Below are 21,223 nucleotides of genomic sequence, written 5' to 3' on the forward strand. Positions count from 1 at the left end.
GCTGTGTGCCTTTGGGCAGATTGCTCAATCTCCCCAAACCGGGGCTGGGGCTGTACCCGGGCAGGAGGAGGCTTCAGCCTGCGGGACCTTAGGGGCTGGGGCCACCAGCTGCCTGACCGCTTCCTTGGACCTCAGCCTGCAGTTCCAGGTTGAAGTAATTAGGACTTGACTTGGCTGCAAATGGAAGAAGTCGCTTCAGAATGCCTCAAGCAAACAGGAACTTACTGAGAAGTTCAGGGATAGACCCTGGCTTCAGAACAGGCTGAATCGAGGGCCTCCAAAAATGACAAGAGGGTCCCAGCATCACCAGTCTACCCTGCCGCCAGCTGCACCACCACAAAGGGGATAAGCTCATCTTTCCTGCTGGTTCCCCATCAGGATGCTGTGTGGCCCAGCCCAGGCCACTGTCCTCCCAAAGAACTCTCAGGGGCTGGTCTCCCCAGCAGCCGGGATGCCGGGCGAGCAGCAGCTGCAGATGCCTCCACAGGGGCCCTAGCCTTCATGCGCTCCACGATGGAGAGCTGTGAATCCCAGAGAAGGATGGGGGACAGATTTGGACCCTGCTAGAAGCCGGGGGCCCCCTACCATCAGAGGGCCTGCTGACATCACCCATCCTCGCCTCAGTCACAGAGGGCGGAGGCTGGTCTGGGGCAGAACAGCCTGGCCTGCAGACTGGAGCTCTAGCCCCCAGCTGGGACCTTTGCACATGCCTGTTCCTGACTCCCTCCTGGAATCTGTTCCCTTGGTAACCACCCTGGCTCTCCAGGGACCAGCACCAGTCCCAGCCCCAGCCCAGTCCTGGCACAGCCTGGCACTGGTCGGTATCCCCCCTGGAGTTGTCTGGCTCTGTGTGACACTGGACAAGTGTCTGCCTCCCACCACTTTGAAAGCGCAGGAGGGCCAGGCTGGACCTATTTCCACTCCGTATTGAACCCCTCGCACCAGGACAGGCATGAGGCAGCTGCTCGGGAATGAGGGTGACCCTGCAAGTGGAGGCTGAGGGGCGAATGCAGAGGCTGCGCTACACCCCATCAGGACGATTCCAGCCAAACTCCCCTTCCCGTCACTGCGCCCCAGTTTCCTCACTGGGTAAATGTGTTCAGCAGACACCCCCTCCCCTCAGGGCCTGCGCAGCCAACGTGAGTTAATGAGAGATTACATCAGGGCACGCTATGATGCAAAAAGTTTCGTTTTGTTCTCCACCGTGACCGGGAGGATCTGTTAAGAGTTTCAGGATTTTTTTTTTTTTTTAAGTAAAAAACACCAGATGGCTTCAGAGCACGCAAATGTTGGGCCAGTCCTGGTGACCTCCCACGGGAGACCGAGGCAGGAGCGCACTAGGGAGGGGAGGGGACAGCCGGGAACCAGGGCGGGGAGCACCGGCCTGTGAGTCACCGGGCGGGAGCCCCCGGCGCGCGGGGCAGCTGCGCGCACAGCCCGGCCGGCCCGCTGGGAGGGCGGCTCCCCGGGCGGCCCCGCTTGGCTCCGGACCTGGGACGTCCCGGCCTCCGAGCTCCAGCTGCGCCGCGGAGACCAGGCGGGAATTCGGCCACCGCCGCCACTGCCTAATTGTTTTGTTTGCTTGTTTTTTGTTTTAAATGTAATCCTCAGCCGAGGATATGTTTTTATTGAATTTTAGAGAAAGAAGAGAGAGAGAGAGAGAGAGAGAGAGAGAGAGAGAGAGAGATCCATCAATTACCTCCCGTAGGCGCCCCAACCCGGGATGGAACCGCGTCCTCTCGGTGCAGGAAGAACTGCTCCCACCACCTGCTCCCCGGCCAGGCTCGGCGGCCCCGTCTTGTCAAGGCCGCTCTCCAGCCCCCGGGCCTCCGTTTCCTCCTCTGCCAGCCGGGCCGGGTTCTCTCCTCGGAAGGCGGAAGGCGGGACAGGTGGCGGGACAGGTGGCGGGCCACCGGAGCTGCGTCTCAGGTGCAGCGAGGAGCCTGGCCCCGCGTCACGCGCGACGTGCCCTGTGCCTTTCACACGCGGTCCTACTCCTCCCCGCGCCCCGGAGTGGGTCCATCGCCACCGGTTTTCAGGCTGGGAAACAGGCACCTGCCCGAGCCCCGAGCCCCGCGCTCCTGCCGCCCCCCCAGCCCCCCAGCCCCCCAGCCCCCCAGTCCCCCAGCCCCCTAGCCCTCCAGCCCCGCCCAGACCCGAGACCCGCCCCCATACCCCAGACTTCGCCCCCATGCCCCTCCCTAACCCCTCCCCAGCCCCCAGCCTCCAGCCTCCAGCCCCCGCCCCAGCCCCCGATCCCCACAGCCCTCCCCCCCAGGCCCCCAGCCCCCTCCCTCCCCAGCCCCCAGCCCCCAGCCCCCAGCCCCCCAGCCCCCAGCCCCTCTCCAGGACCCGATGCCCACCACCCGCTTTCCAGACGGGACTGGCGCCTGAAGCGGCCCCTCGCCCCCTTCCTCGATTCCAGGGGACCCCGTCCCGCCGTTGTCACGACAACCGAAGGCCAATGGGGAGCAGGGAGGGGAGGCGACTCTGCCCCGGCCACACCTCGGCCCCGCCCCAGGCCCGCCCCTGGCGGAGGGCTCGGGGCTATAAGGGCCGGCGGCGGAGCGGCGGGGCGGGTGAGAGCGCCGGGCGCGGGAGTGCGAGTGTCTGCCGAGCGCGAGCCCAGAGCCCCGGGGGCGCGAGAGCGGCCACCATGTGCGGTGAGTGCGGCCCCTCCGCCGGCGGCGGCCGGACCGGGAAGCGTCCGGGAGGGCGCGCCGATGGGCTTGGGCCCCCAGGGCTGGTGGGGGAGGGCAGTGCCAATCCCGGTCTTGTGCGGGGTGAGGGCGACCCAGCCGGGCCCACACCGAGGGGAGGGCATGGGCTGCGTGCGCTCCTGGCTTGCACCACAGTGGGGTCCGCACCCTCGCCCAGTGAGGGCGCTTTTCTCTTCTTGCCCCAAGTCTCCCACAAAGGCGGCCACGCGCGTCCCCGGCACCGGCTCCCACCAAGGAGACGCGACCCCACCTGCGCCCCCCACCCCATCCACGGCCGTGTCACGAGTGGCGCCCGCCCCAGGCCTGCGCACCCACCTCGCATCCCGTCATGAACCTTTGGTCCCCAGGAGTGTTGATTCCGTGTGGCCGCCTCTTTGCTAGATCCAGCCCTGGGGCGAGGCGCAAGGAAGAGGCAGCAGTGAGGGGGGTCCCAGACCGGGAGTGGGGTCCGGCTTCAGGCTTTCTGGCTACCGCGGCGACCCGCTGTCGGGCGAGGTAGCCCTGCCTTGGGGAGGGCAGCCGCGGCCCGCGGGCACATCTGCAACCCCTCGCCCCCCTGGCGCGGCCGCCTCCGCCGACTCGGGGGAGAGCCGAGAGCCGGGAACTTCTGCTGGGACAAAAGGTCACTGTGCCTTCTTTTCCTTGAGTCGGATTCAGTTACCCACTCCAGCCTCCTGCGGCTGGAGGACCTGGTGGAACTTCTGAAGCCATGAAAGGCCTCTGTCTGACTTCGCAGAGGGCTGCGGGCGGGGTGTGCCAGCGCTGAGCCCTGGCCAAAGTCTGTACAGACCTTGTTTCTGAGGCCAGGCTCCCCTGAAAAAAGTGAAAAGGGAGCAACCAACCAGGGCAGGCAGCTGGCCTTGGGGTGCAGCCTTCCCCAGGCCAAGCAGGCATCATTTCAATTCCTGAATCCTCAGCAGCGAAAACTTCGGATTCCCGGAATGATTTGTAATCTGTAGAGCTGCCTGCAGGCAGTTCTGAGGCGGGAAATGAGGCAAAGGTGGCGGTTTTGCCAGAAGCTATTGGGTTCTACACCCATCAGTGTGGCATTCAAGGCCCATGGCCAGCTGGTGGCCTTCGAGCCAAACTAGTGCAAGGACACCCAGGCACTAGGAGGGTCCCCCAGAGGCTACCCTCCCTCCAATGCCCTCCCTCCCCCATGCCATCTTAGCCTTCCGTCCTAGTGCATATCACACCCGCCTTTCTCCAGGCTTGCTTTCTGAGAGTGGGCTGGGGGGCGTCCTCTGCCTTCTCCAACTCTCAAAACCACGCGTTTGGTCCTGCTTTATAAAAGGGCTACGGGTTTTGTCTCCTGGAGAAAGGATGAGCGGACAGTCCAGACTACCTGTGACCTCACATTAGGGCACTGCCTTTGCCACACCCCACCCTGCAGCCCCAGGGAGGTCAGGGAGCTCCGTGGAATTCCCGCGTGGGGACGTTATTTCCTTTCCCGGAAGCCAGGAGAAAGCCTCGCTGTGCTCAGGTGTCGTCCATCTCTCTGACACCTGCCAAGCACAGACGCTCCCTGCTCAGCCACAGCGGCATCTGGCTAGAATTGAATATACTGGTCTGGTTTCTTTGCATTATGGTCTGCGTATGTAAGGCAAATGATACAGGTTTTCCTCTTACGGTTGTTTTGTAATGAATTCGTTTTAAGTTTTCAAAAAGATAGTCAATTTTACAGAAAAACATGAAAGAAATGTTTGTGCATTTGGTACAAGGATGTGGCAGAAATTGCCAAGACGCACCTGGAATGAACTACGGACCCTCTTCATTTCACATTTGGGGAAATTGAGGCCTGGAACGGTCTGTGCACACCAGTGTCTGAGCAGGAGTTGTTTGAAGTCTTTTCTCGGGGCTGGCTGCGGCCTGCTGAGCTCTGCCATCTGGGGTCAGCAGGGACCCTCCGCTGGCCTCTCTTCCTTAGATGCTGATGACCTTGGCAGACTGGCCTGCTTCTCGCACAGAAAGCTGGGCCCAGTCCTGCTGGACCCCACGCGCCGTGAGCGGATGCTCAGAGTTGCAGTGCACTCTAAGCCTTAGCTAGGTGGCACGTCGGTACTCATGGGTGGTTTTACTGACATCTGAGAGCTGCTGGCATTTTGCTTACTTCCTGCCAATGGATAGGCTACTATAGTCCCTCCCTTCCTCCTTCCTTTCCCTCTGTCCTTCCTTCTTCACGCAGCCACGATGGATGGCTGAGATCCATGTTTTCCCGGCCCTGGGGCCATGTGGGCATGACCCTCCCCTTGGATAAGGGTCCGTAGTTGGGCAGTCCAGAGGCAGATTCCTGACCAGGGACCAGGGACCCGATCACTCCTGAGGTAAATGCCATCACAGAGGACAGGCCTTGGGCACAAGTTCAGCTGGGCACCCTCAGGCCAAACCAGCAGGCAGACCTCTCTCTGTTTGGTGCATAGGATTTAAACTCTATTCTTTAAATTAGTTACCAAATTAAAAAATTGGGGAGATTGCATATAAGTAGGTGAAATTTTTGACTTTTCTTGAAAAAGTTCAGAGATGAGTAACCCTGAGTCCATATTTCTGAATAGTGCATAGTGGCCCCTAGGATGAGGGGTGCAAGCTTCCCAGTTTTCCCAGCCCCACCCAGCTGTTAGTGCCCATAGTCTGAGCTTCGGGCCCTAGCACAGTGGAGGCAGGGAGTACTGACTGGCCCAGGAAGAGAGGGGGTACCTGGGAAAGTGCCACAAGGTCCTGGCCTCAAGTATGAGCTCTGCAGAGAGAAGGGGGTGAGAGGTATGCCAGGCTGAGGCCATCGCATATGCAAGGACATGACAGCATGTATGCATGGGGATCTTACTGCAAGGATTGCACTTCCTGTCCATGAATTCTTAAATCTCGCCTCTCCTTCACTGCTGGGGGGTTGTGGGGGAGGGGGGGGGGAAGACTTGTTTAGAGAGAATTGGAGGATTCTTAGCTTTTGCTAAAAGGTAAAGCCCTTACCTTGAATTCACCATCTTTTGTCTCGGTTAATGTATTCGCTTCCTCTGGCTGCTGTAACTAATTACCACAGACTTGCTGGTTTCAAACAACATACATTTATTCTCTCACAGATCTGGAGACTAGAAGTTCAGAAATCAGTTTTCCTGGGCCAAAGTCAAGCTCTCCGTAGGGCCCACTTCCTCTGGAGGCCTCAGGGGAGACTCTGTTCCTCGCCTCTTCCCGCTCTGGTGGCTGCCAGCTTTCCTCGGCTTGTGGTTACTCACGCCAATCTCTGCCTCTGTGGTCACATCACCTCCTCCTCTTCCAGGCGAATCTCCCTCTTAGAAGGATACTGGTGACTGCATTTAGGGTAATTCAGGGTAATAATCTTCCATCTCAAGATACTTAACTTAATCACATAAATACCTTATTTATTATTTAAAAAAAATATTTTTATTGATTTCAGAGAGGAAGGGAGAGAGGGAGAGAGAGAAACATTAATGATGAGAAAATCACTGATTGGCTGCCTCCTGCATGCCCCACACTGGGGATCAAGCCTGCAACCAGGTCATGTGCCTTGACCGGGAATTGAACTGTGACCTCCTGGTTCATAGGTCAACGCTCAACCACTGACTCACACCAGTTGGACTAAATACCTTTTTTGATGAGAAATCAGGTGTCATCCTTATGGGAGCTCCTTTGTAGGTAACAGTTTTCTTTTCTCTTGCTGCCTTTAAGATTCTCTCTTTGTCTTTAATTTTTGGCATTTTAATTATGATGTGTCTGGGAGAGGGCCTGTTTGGGTTCTTCTTGTTTGGGGTTCTCTGTGCCTCCTGCACTTGTGTGACTTTTTCCTCCTATTTGAATTGCCCCAGGCAATCGTCCTCAGGTGTGGGGAGAGTTTTCAACAGGGTGGGGCAGTTGCTTCTGCCTGGTGGCTAATTGTTACTTTTAATCTCTTAAGTGGCCTTAGAGCAAGGTGTTTTCCAATAGGGTGTGTCAACTGTCATCCCCCCAGACAAGGCAGATGTCTGTGTGGGAAAGATGTTCCGCTGCGTGAGGGAATGACCCAGCCCAGGAAACCTGGGGTGTCTGCCTTCTGAACTCTATCCTCCTAGTCCCCAGTCCTGGGTTCTGCTCTCACAGCTCCAGTACACTTCACCCTCCATCTGCTGAAGCACAAGGTGGGTGGCTCCACAAGGTGTTTAGTGCATTGGCTCTTTAAGAGGGTGCCTGAACTTTCAGTTGTTACTCCCTGGCAGACAGCACCCACTGCTTTTCACAGCTAGATGTTATGTGGGACCCTCCTCAGTTCTGGTGCTCTGCTGGAGGGCCCAGCTTGGGGATTAGATCCCAGAGCTCTCAGTGGCACCCTCCGCCCCCCCCCCCCCCCCCCGTCCTTCCCTCCCCCCAGCTGAGATATCTCTCTGGAACTTCAGTTGCCGTCTGTGGGCGCCTCTGCCCCTCCTACCAGTCTCCATGCCATCTCCACCTCGGTCCTCGGGTATCAGGGTTCTCTCCTGTGAGTCTTCCGTTGATATTCAGGAAGTTTTTTTGTATTTTAGTTGTAATTCCAGTTTGTTCCTGGGATCTTGTCCAAGCAGCATCCACTTACTCTGCTGCCATTTTTAATCTCCCTGAGATTCCCTTGTCCTCCTCAGTGTCCCAAGATGGTGGCCTAAATCCCTTTTTTCATATGAAGATTCCATAGAGAAATTCCAGCAGTGAGGACTGATGTTTGAGGCTGTTAATCCTCCTGAGACAGTTGGGTGCTTGCTTTCAGGTGCCTCCCCCAAGAATAGCCCAGCGCTGCCAGTCCCAGATGCCCATGCTATGGTCACAAGGATATTGCCCGCATCCCTCCCCACCCCACCCCACCCCACCCCACACACCCAAGTCCCCTGGGCCAGCACTCAGACGGGACCACAGTCAGAAAGTGGACCCAGGCATCCGTTAACCCCCCGCCCTTCACTGGATGGTGCAACTTGCCGTTTGACCAAATAGTGTTCAGTCCCTGTGTCATAGAAACATGGCTCTCACTGCATCGTGCCCTTCTCACAGGTACATACCCTTCCCACTCATCTCTTCCCTGCAGGAAGCAGGCAGGTTCTATTGCCTGGGTGCCACAGGGGCCAGGACACGCACGCACGGTCTGCTCGCTTGCATGGCGGTCTTCAGGGGAGCTTGCACTTCTGGGCTCAGCTGAGGAAGCAGCCGTCCAGAGCGATGACGTGACTCAGGGGAGCGCTCACCCGTTTGTCCCAAACATCTTCCAGCTCCCAGGGCCCTGTCGTATTTGACACTCCTTTCCTCCGTGTAACAGTTCAGTCTGTGGACAGATGTCTCCAGAGGACGGGGCTGGAGTTGATGGGGCACAGACACTGGAGTCAGGTCGAGTGGCTTGTTACCTCTGAAGCCATAGGAGCCTCAGGAGCCCAGTACCCAGTGACGGCAGCTAAATGCTTAACAGCCGTCCCTAGCTGGTTTGGCTCAGCGGATAGTGGGCCTTCGGACTGAAGGGCCCCGGGTTGGATTCCAGTCAAGGGCACATGCCCGGGTTGTGGGCTTGATCCCCAGTAGGGGGCGTGCAGGAGGCAGCCGATTGATGATTCTCTCATTGATGTTTCTATTTCTCCCTCTCCCTTCCTTTCTGAAATCAATAAAAAAAAAATTTAAGTGCTTAACAACCGGCTCTCCGGTTTGCCAGTTTCTATGGGGAAAATACTGTCACCATGGCTAATTTCAGGTCATCAATGAGGCTCCTGGGGGCGCAGTTGGGAAGAGAGGTGCACAGTCGGTTCTGGGGAGCAGTTCTGGCAGCTCCCTCGTGCCACCACGGAGATGGGACTCACGTGGGCACTCCGGGGGCAGGGGCTCAGCCTGGCGGCCGCCCTCGCCTCACCCCTCATCACCATTCCTCCACTGCTCAGCCTTATTTGTCAGGGGTTCCCCAAGTTCTGAGAAACCTTCTGGACATTTTGTGATGTGGCATTAGTAAACAGCGCTTTTAAATTAAGGGATTGTTTTTATATGTAGTAAAATTCACTTCTAAAAGGAGATTAACTTGAGATTATAAACACTACTGGAGGAGATTCTGAAGATTAATTCAGGGCAGAAACAGTTAAGCAATTTGATCATCTGCCTCTTTCTCATTTTCAACAGACGTATTTCTCTCCCTGAAAATAAAGCCTGGTTTTTTTTAAATAACCGAATGTTGGCAGTTGAAACAGGACTTCTATTTTCTCTTTACAGTGGAGAGTGTATGTTGCTTGCCCTTTGGTGCTGGTGAAATCCTAACCTGACAAGGACACCAAGGGCTTTTTATTAAAAACAGAAATGCCTTGCCCTTGCTCACGCAGGAAGCAGTCCCTGTTCTCTCGGGGGCTCCGGTGGGGGCGCAGCAGGAACCCCTGCAGTCCCAAGGGGGCACGAGGCGGTGCAAGGTAGTCCCCAGAGGGACCAACCCCCTCCTGACCCTGAGCCAGTGTGTGAGACCCCCCGCCCCGCCGAGGGACCTTTGCTCTCCCTCTTCGTGAAGAAGGTGGCCTCCCCCGTCTATGTGAGTGAGGCCTGGACATCCGGAGAGCCTACCGCCTCCTCTCCGCCCTTGCCATTGGCCCAGTGACCGCCCCTTCCTGGGGGCCTCACACTGAAGAGGAGACAGCCCCCCCCCACACATGCCACACACATATACACACTCTCACACTCACTCTCACACTCACACTCACTCACACAGATGTCTGCTCGGGGATTTCTGGCCATGTCCTCTGTCCGGGCAACGACTAATCCCGTTTGGGACTTAGGACATTATGTAAATGACTTGGCTCATGGACTAAAAAGCTTCGACCCTTCCATTCCGAGAAGCGTTGGATGGTGGTGGAAAGTGCAGCCTTTGCCTGGGGAGGTGCCCGCCTTGCTGGGCGGTGACGTGCCTCCCACAGTGGAACCCCTGTTCTGTGTGTGGTACCGGCTGGCCCTCCGCCTGGGACTGTCCACTCTCATGCACAGTGGGCAGTGCTTTATTAATAGCTGATGCTCAGAGAGATGGAGAGTTTCTTCAAAACTACAGCCACAGAATGAGGATGCGGACCCCAGCCAGCCCATGGTGAACTTGGCCTCTGCCCTCATCCTCCAGGCCTCAAATAACCTGTCCCCCCCGGCCCCTCCCCCTGCAGCATCTTGAGCACTCCAGGGTTTGTAGAGAAGAATCCAGGCATTCAGCACTTCTGGTTCTGGCCAGGGGTCCTTCTGATGTGGTCATTGTCGTTATCTGTCCTTTGGGGCACCAGGGGTTGTAGTTCTGGGGTGTCGTGGTAGCCAGCCTTGCTGTGGTTGCTGGCCCGGTGTGGGGGCCGGGGGGTGCTGGATGGGAAGAGAAAGGTGGAGTCAGAGGCAGAAGTGTCCCATGCTGGTGAGTGGGGGGGCGGGGGGGGGGTGTCTCCCAGAGGCCAGGGGAGGATCTGTCGTCGAGGCCTGAACCCTACCAGGAGTCTGCTGTGCACAGTTGAGCGTGGCTGTCTCAGGCCCAACTCAAAGGCCACTTTCTCTAATCACCCTACATCCATCCATCCATCCATCCATCCATTCATTTCTTCAACATATAATTATAGAGCACCTAAAATGTGCCCGGCTCTGGGCCAGGGGACAGGGATACTGCGATGAATAAGACAGATAAGCAGACAGATGTGTTCCGTCCTACAGACAGATGTGTTCCGTCCTATGAAGGTTACAGTCCCGTGGGAAGTCAGACAACAGACAATGAGGCAAGTGCTATGTAGGCAATTATTAAACAGGGCCACGTGGCTGTTTAAAAAGGGGGAGCGGGGAAGGCTTGCATTATACCCAGTGGGTGGGTGACCAGTGAGCTGACACCTGCAGAAGGAGTTGGGGCCACCTGTGCACAGAGCCCGCCCAGGAGCCCTGCCCCTCCTGCCCCTGGGCCCCAGCCCCTTCACCTGCAAATCTCTGGAGGGGAAAAGAGGTTCCTAAGCATCATGTCCTCTCTCCACCCACCTGCCAGGCCCCCTCCACCTCAGAACTTCCAGCACATGGGCCAGAGAAAGGTTTTGAGGTTGAATTAAATCTTGACCGAGTTGCAGCCTGAATCACCCATTTGGTTTAACCATCATTTCCCCAAGTAGAAGGCCAAGGAGAAATACTGGCAAACGATTCTCTTCCCCTGGGTTTCAGGGTCTGGTCATTTCTGCAGAGGTGACCAGGAGGCTTCCACAGGCCTGCAGGTGCCCCTCACACTCCAGGAGGGAAGCTCCTAGCCTGCGCCTTCCCAGGACGCCTACTGTGCGGCAGCACCAACTGCAAAGGCTCCAAGGGTGCTCGGTGACTTGCTGCAGGCCACACAGGAAGCGGGGCGAGCTGGCGTCTGGAAACGGTACTTGGCGCAGGCTGCAGGTGTCAGTCGCTACCCTCTGGGCTTCTTGCTGCCCCAGACTGGTGAGAGCGAGAAGCCTGAGAGAGGAGGCTCCCAGGTGGGGAGCCTGGCCTTGTCCTTTCACGCGCTGGGAAGGTGCACTCAGACTGTGCTGTCTCCTGGGGTGTGGCTGTCCTCCGGGGGGTGGGGCTGGGGAGCCAGTGAAGCCAGTGAAGTCGGATCGGGCCGGATGGCCATCCTATAGCCAGCACTAATTCCCAGCGGCATAGGCTAAACCAGGGTACACAGGCACGTGTGTACAAAGGGCACACACGCAGCGGGAGGACGTTCCTGCCTTCATCCCGTGCCCTCCTTGGAGGCAGCCACTGGCCCTGTGTCTTGGTGCCCTTCCAGAAGTACAGTCTGCATCTCCCCCCCCCCCCCCCCCCCGCACAACCCACGCGTGTTCTACAGTCTGCGTGTCCCCCGACACTTCCTGGAGAGGCAGCCTGTTTCCCGGGAGAGGGGACACTCCCCCGGTTCCTGTGGCGGGCTGCCTGCGCGTGCTCCACGGGGGCCTGCGTGTGGCGCACGGTCGCTTAACCTGGCCCCTGGCGGGCCTCAGGCTGCCCACGACCAGCACCGAGCAGCGGGGGTCTCCGCCGAGGTCTCTGTGGAGACAGTCCTGGGAGTACAAGAGCTCCGGTCGGCAGATGCACACCTTTTAGTTCTGAGAGCTTGCAAATTGCCTTCCCAGGAGGGTGCACGAATTCACCCTCATTTACTGTCCAGCCGATCTTTAGGGATCTCAGAGGTAAAACATGTTTCTCATCTCGCTCTTTTCATGGAGGGAAGGGACTCCGGCCGGGAATTCTGCTGTGAATGGCACCGAGAAATTCCTGGGGAGGCAACTTCTTTATTTCATTATTTTTAAAAACAGCGAAAGCCTGGAGTAAATGCTGGCTGATTCACTGCGTCTCAGTCGCGTGCAGGGGCAGCCAGGAGGCTGAGCTGCACGGGAGAGAGGCTGTGCTTAAAGGACTTACTGACTAGATGTTGGAAATCAGACTTATGCCTCCGTGTGCAAAGACCTTGAAAACCAGTCCTCGGCAGCCCCTCACCACGGTTATCTCCCAATCCCTCCTGGCTGCAGAGCCTCCTGGCTGGGGGTGGACCCAGGAAGCTGTAACTGCCCCAGCCCATGGGGGGCAGGGCGGCAGCCCCTCCCCACCCACCAAGGAGGCTGCTCTGGATCCAAGAGCCGAGCCCCTGGAAGAACCCCTGTTCCTGAGTTCAGAGTAGCGTTGGGCGGAGGAGGGCGTTGCCCGGAGCATCTGGTCAGGGCATGTCAGGTTGAACTCCCCAGGCTTGGTGTGGCCTTGTGGCCTGCAGCGGTCTGCTTCTCTTCGGGAGGTGCAAGTGTGACTCCAGAACAACTCCCAGGAGCCGGCAAAGACTCTTAGCTTAGAACCCTTCAGAAACGATCTGAGTTGCCCCCCAGTTCATGTGACCGCCCCCCAGAGCTGGGTGGGCTTTCCACGTGACTGGGATTTGATTGTGTCCCCACAGCAAACTTCCTGAATTTTTGAAGAAAAATTAATGTATGAAAAGTTTCACCTAAACATAGATTGTGCTGATAGCTGTACAACACTGTAAAGGCGCTAAACACCATAGCCTTCTGGACTTTAAATAAGAAACCCATAGGCTACGTGTCCTATATCCCAGTAAAGCGGTTAGCATTTTATTTATTTATTTATTTATTTATTTTATTGCTTAAAGTATTACAAAGAGTATTACATATGTCTCCTTTTTTTCCCCCCGCCCTTGACAATCCCCTGGCCTCTCCTACCCCCCAGTATCTTATGTCTATTGGTTATGGCATTTTTTAAATGTTTGCATTGAAAGGTAATTATCATTTTTTATGCGTGAGGTGACAAGGCATCCCACACCCAGCCGCCCTCAGGTTGGAGCGGAGGGAGGAGGGTGGGCTCTGAGATGCACACACAGCCCCTCCATTCAGCACCTCTCACCCGACTCCAGGCAGCCAGGGAGGCAAAAATAGCGACTGTCAACATTACCCTCGGCCATTTTTAACAGAAAGCGTCTGTCACTGCGCAGTAAAGCACAGGGTGCAGGCTGTTGAATATAAACTCTGTACCTTAAGATGTGCGTGAAAATATAGCCCGGGTACAGTACCGTACAGCGCGTGAGAAGGCGACACAGTGTAGTGCTGTTTAATTTTGTAACCTATTTCTGACCGAGTGTGTCTAGATGGGATTTTAGCAAGTTCAGTGTTCATGTGATTGGACCCCACATTTAGTTGAAATTTAATCATTCATTCAGATATACCATATTGAATTAAACCAACGTAACAACAGGGGGTATTACGGGTGGTTTTGTGTATAATCGTGCTCAGCTCTCAGATATCCTCAGGCAGCTTATCCCTTCCGAGGTTCATGTCTGGGAAAACTCAGGTTTTATTGAGAGACTAGAGGCCGAAATGCATGAAAATTCGTGCAAGAGTAGGCCTTCCTTCCCCCGGCTGCTGGCACTGGCTTCCCTCTGACACCCAGGACCCGGGCTTCCCTCCTCCAGCTGCCAGCAGGCACCTGAGACACGGGCTGCTTCCCTCCGGTCCTGGCTTCATCCAGAAGGACGTCCGGAATGACGCCCAGAAGGACATCCGGTCTAATTAGCATATTACCCTTTTATTATTATAGATTAGTGACAGAACATGGTATAAGGCTAAGGTGGACAGCATAGCGATTTATGGATATAGATACAGATGATGACACAATAGGACTACTTAACAGGCATCACCTCACATAGGTAAGATTTTTTCCTTATTATGAGAACTTTTAAGACCTACTCTTTGAGCAACTTGGAAATGGATAATGAAGTATTAACTACAGTTACCATGCTGTACGTTACATCCCCAGAACTTATTTGTCTTATAACTGGAAGTTTGTACCTTTTGACCACGTTTACCTAATTCCCCATCTCCCACCCCACCCCAGGCAATCACCAATCTGAGCTCTGTATCTGGAGTTTGGTTTTTATTAGATTCCACATGTAAGTGAAATAATAGTGTTTGTCTTTCTCTGAATGACTTGTTTCATTTAGCATAACTCTCTAGGCCAGTGGTTCTCAACCTCCCTAATGCCTCGACCCTTTAATACAGTTCCTCATGTTGTGGTGACCCCCAATTTCATTGTTACAAATTGAACATAATGAAAGCATAATGATCAATCACAAAACAATATGTAATTATATATGTGTTTTCCAATGGTCTTAGGCGAACCCTGTGAGAGGGTCATTCGACCCCCATCAGGGTCGCGACCCACACGTTGAGAACCGCTGCTCTAGGCCCACCCATGTCGCAATTGGCAGGACTCCCCCTGTTCGTGGCTGAATAATATTCCCTTGTCTATGTGTACCTCGTTTTCTTTATCCATTTATTCGTCAGTAGACACTTACGTCTTGGCTATTGTAAACGCTGTAATATGGGTGCAGATATATGGCAGGTCTTCAATCGTGGTCAGACTTTCCTGCCATCCAGAAAAACGTTAGAAAATAAAAATAATAAAATAGACAATTGTCAACCCGTGGTCGCTGTCACCAATTCAGTGCCAGCAGTAATCCCCAATTTGGGGTGCAGGGGAGAAGGAAACTTCACTCAGCGCATACAGCTCAACTGTGATACAGCACAGCTGTGGAGCGGCTGGATGGTGGCAGCTCTATAATGAAACATGGCCGCCCTGGGGCAAGGCCCCTCTCGGGCTAGACAGCTCTGCTCTGCCTGCTCTGCTCCCCGCCAGTCTGAAAGCTTCAGCCAGGGAAACGCAGTCTCCAGTGGAAAGGGACAGTGGGCCCTCGGAGCCAGCGGGGAACTGGCTTACATGGACCGAAGTCCCCGGCCTGGTCCTCGTGCCAATGAGGACTCCAAAGCCTTGCTGTTGGATTGACTCAAAAAGCACCGTCCTGATGGTCAGAATGGAGCTGCTCTGATTGTTGTTGGAGGTGCTGATGGGGATGTGGCTGCACAGCTTTGATTGGCGGGGGGCGGGGGGGGGGGCAGTTTCAGTCCTATTGGGTGACATGCTCCCAGGATCACAGTGCAGCCAGGCAGTGGTTCAGGGCAAGCTTCTCTCTGAAGTGCAGCTTGCGTGAGAGGCCCCTGTTTGGAAATGGCTGCTAGGCTCTGTTTTATTTATTTTTACTTTGATCCCAGTTAGCCGCCAGAAGCCCTCTCGGTAGGCATCTTCTTTCCCAAAATTAAAATTGGGAAAATAAACCTTTTAAGTCTATGTCTCCCCGAGGCAGCGCTGCCCAGCGCTGGGAGCATTTATGTCCTGAAGTCAGGTCTCCTTGTCTCTGCTCCTGACTCTTGCCCAGTCACAGCCTCCCGGGCTTCTGGGTGACAGCAGGTCTGGCCTCTAAGGCTGCTGTGAGCTTTGCTTGGCATCTGTGTGGGAATGCTTGGCCAGTGCCTGACTCATGGTGAGTTCTCAGTAAGATGAGCTGCTATGCATATGCCTGAATATTTTCAGGATCCATACCATTGCTCCCCTGATTAGTACAGATTCGGGGTTGCTCTGTTCCACATTTATTGAACAAGGACTGTCGCTGAGATACAGTGATAATATGAAGGTGGGAGTAGCAGCCTGTGTCCCTGTCAGGGGACATAGTTGCCCCAGGATGTAAGAGCGCTGTGGTGGCCCTGTGGGTGGAAGAGCTGGGACCTTGACAAGCCTGCTCTGGGAGGAGGGATTGGAGCTGAGCTGTGAGGAGGGCATGGAGGATGCAAGCACAGAAGGATGACTGGATGGAGCACTCACAGGGCAAGACAGAGACAGACCAAGAGTCTGTAGTCTCAAGCAGGGGAGTGGAGGGTTTGGAAAGAACCAGTATGACAACTGTTACTCCCTAGTTGGGAAAATATTACTTTGCAATATGAATACAGAAAATAAAGCCAAACAAAATCTTCCTGGCCTTCCTTAGAGATAAGGATTCTCTTGTTGTAAAATGGTGCTTATCGATCTGGGCAGCAGAGCTGAGTGGGAAGTGGGCGGAGGCCGCAGTGCCCGTTCTCACCTGCTGCAGGGCTGCTATGGCCTCCGTGTGACTTCCCAGCTGCCTTCTGTGCCCGTCATGGAGTCCACGTTGGGGGGCTCCCAGATGCCCGTGGCTGGTAGGGTGGTTTGCTGATCTTGGCTGTTACAGGCGTTGCTGCAGTGAACGCCTCATCTCCTGCAAGTACGTCCCTGGAAAACTTCTCCAAGGCCAGAGGTGTGAGGGTGTTCTCCTGCTGCCTGCGTCTTTGTCACGGGGGAAGGGATGTCTATGGAGAAGCAGGGGGGCAGCGCGGCTCTTCCCCTGTGCAGGCTGGACGCCTCCGCGGTGCGGTCTGTCCGCATGCCCAGACCGTGTTGTTGTTTTTTTAATATATTTGTATTGATTTCAGAGAGGAAGGGAGAGGAAGTGGGGGAGAGAGAGAAACATCCATGATGAGAGAGAATCATGGATTGGCTGCCTCCTGCACGCCCCAGACTGGGGATCCAGCCTGCAACCCGGGCATGCACCCTTGACCGGAATCAAACCTGGGACCCTTCGGTCTGCAGGCTGATGCTCTATCCACTGAGCCACACCAGCCAGGGCCGGCCCGTGTTCTAAACACGAACCGCGTGTTTCGTAACGTGCAGTGTCCGCTCTTTCCCAGGAATCTTTGCCTACATGAACTACAGAGTGCCCCGCACCAGGAAGGAGATTTTCGAGACCCTCGTCAAGGGCCTGCAGCGGCTCGAGTACAGAGGCTACGACTCGGCAGGTAGGCCTGCAGGCTTCTGCCGCAGAACCGTACGCTGTTTGTTACATTTGAAAACTAGAAAAGGCGAAAGGAAATGAGGGTAAAAGCAGTCTGCATCCACAGTGCCCCTTGGTATCTCTGTGTCCTCCTCCAGTCACGCTGGGGGCCTGGGGGGAAGGGGGCGCGTAGACATTTGTGGTCCCAGCTACTCATGATGACAGCATTTTGTACTTTTATATGTTTGTCACTTATGTCAGCATTTCCCATCATCCCAACTCCCTCCTAACGGTCTAAGTGCTGCACAGTCCTCCACGAGGTGGGCATCTCAGAGCCCCCCCTCCCCGGCCTGGCTGGTGGACACTCGTCTGTTCCCATTCTTACCTCAGCCGCCGTCGGAGAAAGGGAGAGCCAGGTCCGTTTACATCCCTGTCTGTGCTGAGCAGAGGGCTCGTCGGGGAAGATGGAGGGGGCCTCTGAGTAGAGGTACCATTTAAGCAGCCGGATGCGAAGCGCCCTCCGTGGCCGTGTGGGTCCAGGCACTCACGCCCTGCAGGCTGTTAGGTGCTGCCACAGGCACAGCCCCCTCTTTCCAAGTCAATCAGGCGACGCGCCAGGGAAGCGAGAACTAATACATCATGCAGCGCTCCCCCCTTCCCCCCTACTCCCCCCCGCCACCCCCGCGCGGTGCCCTGTAGCACAGAGTGAGAGACCCGCCTTAAGTCCAGCACAGAAAACCGTGTTCACCTGCAGGTGTGGCCATCGATGGGAACAATAACAAAGACAAAGAAAGGCACATCCGACTGGTCAAGAAAAGGGGGAAAGTCAAGGCTCTTGACGAAGAACTTTACAGTAAGTGGGAACAGGCCAGGCCGGCCAGCGAGTGCAGCGTGGGTCCTTGGAAATCTTTTCTTCCAACGGTATTTGAAACTAAGAATGCTGACTTTTCTGTGCAGGGGACATGAAGAAATGTATTGTTAAATATTTGGTACTTAGGGATGTATTTTAATTTTTCTGGCAAGCGCTATTGCTTTTCCACGTGTGGTGGTGACACAGAATCTTCTTTTTAAAGTGAAAGGGAAGTGGGTTAGGACTTGTAAGCACTGAGCAACCAGCAGCAGGGGTCTGGCAGCCACCCCGGAGGAGGCGCCGTGCCCGTCCTGGCGGGGTGTGCTGACCTGTCTCCCTGCAGACGCCGCCTCGCATGGCAGAGCCGGGTCAGTGCTTGCTTTGTCACTGTGGCAACTGCACTTTTCTTTCCTCTAGAGCAAGACAGCATGGACTTAGAGGTGGAGTTTGAAACCCACTTTGGCATCGCGCACACGCGCTGGGCCACCCACGGCGCTCCGAGCGCGGTCAACAGCCACCCGCAGCGATCAGACAGAGGCAACGGTAGGTACCGGGGCCTTGCTCCCCGTCTCGTCTCGGGGTTCTGCCTGGCCCTGACTGTGCAGGCTGATCCGCACCCGTCCCCTGGGGATCCAAGCTGGTGGTGCCGGCCCCAGACAGGAGGCAGATCCGCCTGCTCCGGGCGGTGCTGACCCGCAGGCGTCCGCAGGCACACGAGGCACTTCCTGTGTGGACCAGCCTGAGGGGACTTGGCAGCGTGAGGGGTGAAGAGCTGAAGTGCTCTGGAGGCCGGGTGCTTGAGAGAAAGATGGCATTCCTTCCTCATCCCCAAGCCCACCCTGCCCCCGAGGAGAGTGGGCCTGGGCAAGGCCAGGGGAGCAGGGCCAACCTTGGTTCCCGTCTGAGGTGCCCTTGCAGGAGGCCTCAGCAGCTGGCAGCCCAACAGCTCCTCCCAGCAGGAGAGCCCTCCACTGAGCTCCTTTGCTTTTGCAAACTATGAGAATGATGGTGTGGAAAAGTCCAGCATCTGGCATCCCTGGACAAAGTGGACTGACAGACAGCAGGTCAGGGTCAGAAAGCAGGGGCACAGCCACTGCCCAGGGCGGTCCCACGGGCACCAGGCCCTGTTTGGTGGGCTGCGGGCTCCCCAGTTCTCCCAAATGCCCCCATGTGCCAGCCCCAGCTCATGGGGCCTCATCACTCACATGGACCCCCAGGACTGTTCTCCTGAATCATACCCCGCCCCCTTTCATGGGGGTGAACTGCTAGGTCTGTGGCTCCCAGTGGGAGCTTTTGGGGGCTCTGTGGTCAGCCCCAGGGTCATCAGACACAATAGGCATGTGAGATGGGGAGAGGCATGGCCCTTGGTTCCTCCCAGGGCTCCGAACAGGGGCCTGAGACATCATCTGGGCCCTCATGTGGGTCCCCACTCGGGGTTGAGCCTGGTCAGGCCAGGAGCCCTGAAGACTCACACCTGGGCGCGATGGGCGAGGGTGTCCAGTAGAGAGAAGGATCTTTGGAGTCAGCCAGAACCCCGCTCCGAGACATCGGGCACAGTGCAGGCCCCACGTCAAAGTAAGGATCAGGCACATCAGGGGGGCTTGGGGTGCTTGGTAGCAGGCGCTGAGCTAAGCATTCAGCCTCGCTGCAGCTCCTCCTCCTGGAAGTCGGGCTGCAGAAGAGAGCGGCACCTCCCTGCGCCCTGTCCTTTGCCCCATGGGCACTGCAGTTTCCCGAGGCAGCCCCCCTGCCTGATTTGGAACAGGAGCATCCCAGGCACCCCTCTCATCAGAGCAGCGGAGGCAGCACAGGGGCCAGGCTGCACATGCGCCCACGTGGTCAGAGGCGAGGGTAGCGAGGGTTTTGCTGAGGGTTTTTCTCTGGATCTGGTCCATGCCCTTGGACCACAGGGCGTCCCACTACTGCGGCCGGCACCCTACACCCGGGCCGGAGACAGCAGACCCCATAGGACTGTGGACCTAGAACGGACATCCAGCCAAACCCCAAACCAGACACAAGCATGGTCACGGGAGCAGCAGTGTTGGCTGAGGGAACATGGCCCCAGGCCCATGTGCCCGAGGATACACCCAGCCGGGTCCCCTGCCTCCCCAGGCGATATGTGAACCCCTAGTTCAGTGCCGATGATGATTCTGTGTCCCCAGAGCGGGGAGGCTCCCAGGAGATGCCCCCACACCCAAACTGAGCAATGCCTGCCCTGACTCAGGATGAGTAATTAAAAACAAAATAACATGGGAAATAAGAGAAGATTCGTAACATTTCTTTAGCAACTCAGCCGTGAGAGCTGGAGAGCATGCTTTTAAGAGGAAGGCTTACACCTAGCAACGACATTGCAGAAGAAAATCACACAAAGGAGTTTTCACAAAGAAAACACAGATTCCAGGAAGCAAATTAATGCTGAGAAGACAGTAGAATGAGGTGAAAGAAAATAGTGTGAGAAACAGTGGCACAGTAGACATGAAAGCAGTTGGAGAAGGGGAAGGCTATGGAGGCAGCTGGTACAAGAGAGGACCAACAGTCCAGCTGGTGTCCCCAAGAGGGACCTGGACAAATGGAGTAGTAAAGGCACGTAACCCAGGTGCGCTGGGCTAGCACACCTGCTGAAGTGGCTTTTTAAAAGTATGTTTTACTGATTTCAGAGAGATTGAGGGAGGAAGAGAGAGAGAAACATCAGTGATGAGAGAGAATCATCCATCGGCTTCCTCTTGCATGCCCCCTGCTGGAGATCAAGCTCACAACCCAGGCATGTGCCCTGACCGGGAATCGAATTGTGACGTTCAACCAGCGGGCCACACCGGTCGGGCTGAAAATGGCTTTTTTTATTCGAGACATCTCATTTTTCTGTGTGACCACACAAAAGTATACAATATGTTGTAAAAAAATATAGAGAAGGAAGTATGGTAAAAATGGAAAAGGTTTTAAAAGATGTAACAGGAAAAAAACCTGTCCTGTACTGAAAAAAACTTGAGTTGGAGATCCAGATGTTCACTGAATAATAGTCAATATTTATGACAAACGCCCAAAATGTAGACACGGCCTCCTGGGAGTACTCCGTCTCAAGGATAATAAAGTCTTTTCATTATCTAGGCTGCAGGGGGAAGAGGGTTACTTGCCCAGGAAAACTTTCAGATTGGCCTTGACCGTTTCTCAGCTACTTATTGGATGTGCAGTGGAACGCAGGACTGCCCGCCCCTCCCGCTGGCTCACCTGCACAGGGCGCAGCCCAGGGGAGCGGGTTGCTGCTGGGTCGCGGGAGGTGGAAACAGCAGGCAGACCCTGCAAAAGAGACGTGCTCGTGGCCACACCGGAGTGCGGGGAGCCCAGGGATGCCAGAACCTGTGGGGTTTTCCTAGAAGAAAACCGGGACTTTTAAGTGAACCCTCAGAGGTTTTCAGCTCAGATCTTGTTACAATTCAGTGTAGTCACACAGAAGCCCGGGTGTGGACCGCCAGCGCGGGACTTCTCTGAGCCGGTTGGGAATTCCTGGAATTGTTTCTGGGCAATGAAGGGTTAATCAACCCC

At 55.8% G+C, this 21,223-nt stretch overlaps 1 protein-coding gene across 1 annotated transcript in view; it reads left to right on the top strand.

The window, feature by feature from the left end:
- Window positions 1-2,556: 2,556 nt before the first annotated feature.
- Window positions 2,557-21,223, top strand: part of GFPT2 (glutamine-fructose-6-phosphate transaminase 2) — a 39,256-nt gene continuing 20,589 nt past the window's right edge. Inside the window, exons 1-4 of the mRNA XM_081091899.1 lie at window positions 2,557-2,663; window positions 16,751-16,858; window positions 17,588-17,686; window positions 18,101-18,226. Of these exons, the coding sequence (XP_080948025.1) occupies window positions 2,657-2,663; window positions 16,751-16,858; window positions 17,588-17,686; window positions 18,101-18,226 (340 nt within the window). The 5' untranslated portion in view covers window positions 2,557-2,656. The remainder of the gene's footprint in view (window positions 2,664-16,750; window positions 16,859-17,587; window positions 17,687-18,100; window positions 18,227-21,223) is intronic.

Source organism: Myotis nattereri (genome assembly GCF_964212035.1).
Source record: "Myotis nattereri genome assembly, chromosome: 5".
Lineage (NCBI taxonomy): Eukaryota > Metazoa > Chordata > Mammalia > Chiroptera > Vespertilionidae > Myotis > Myotis nattereri.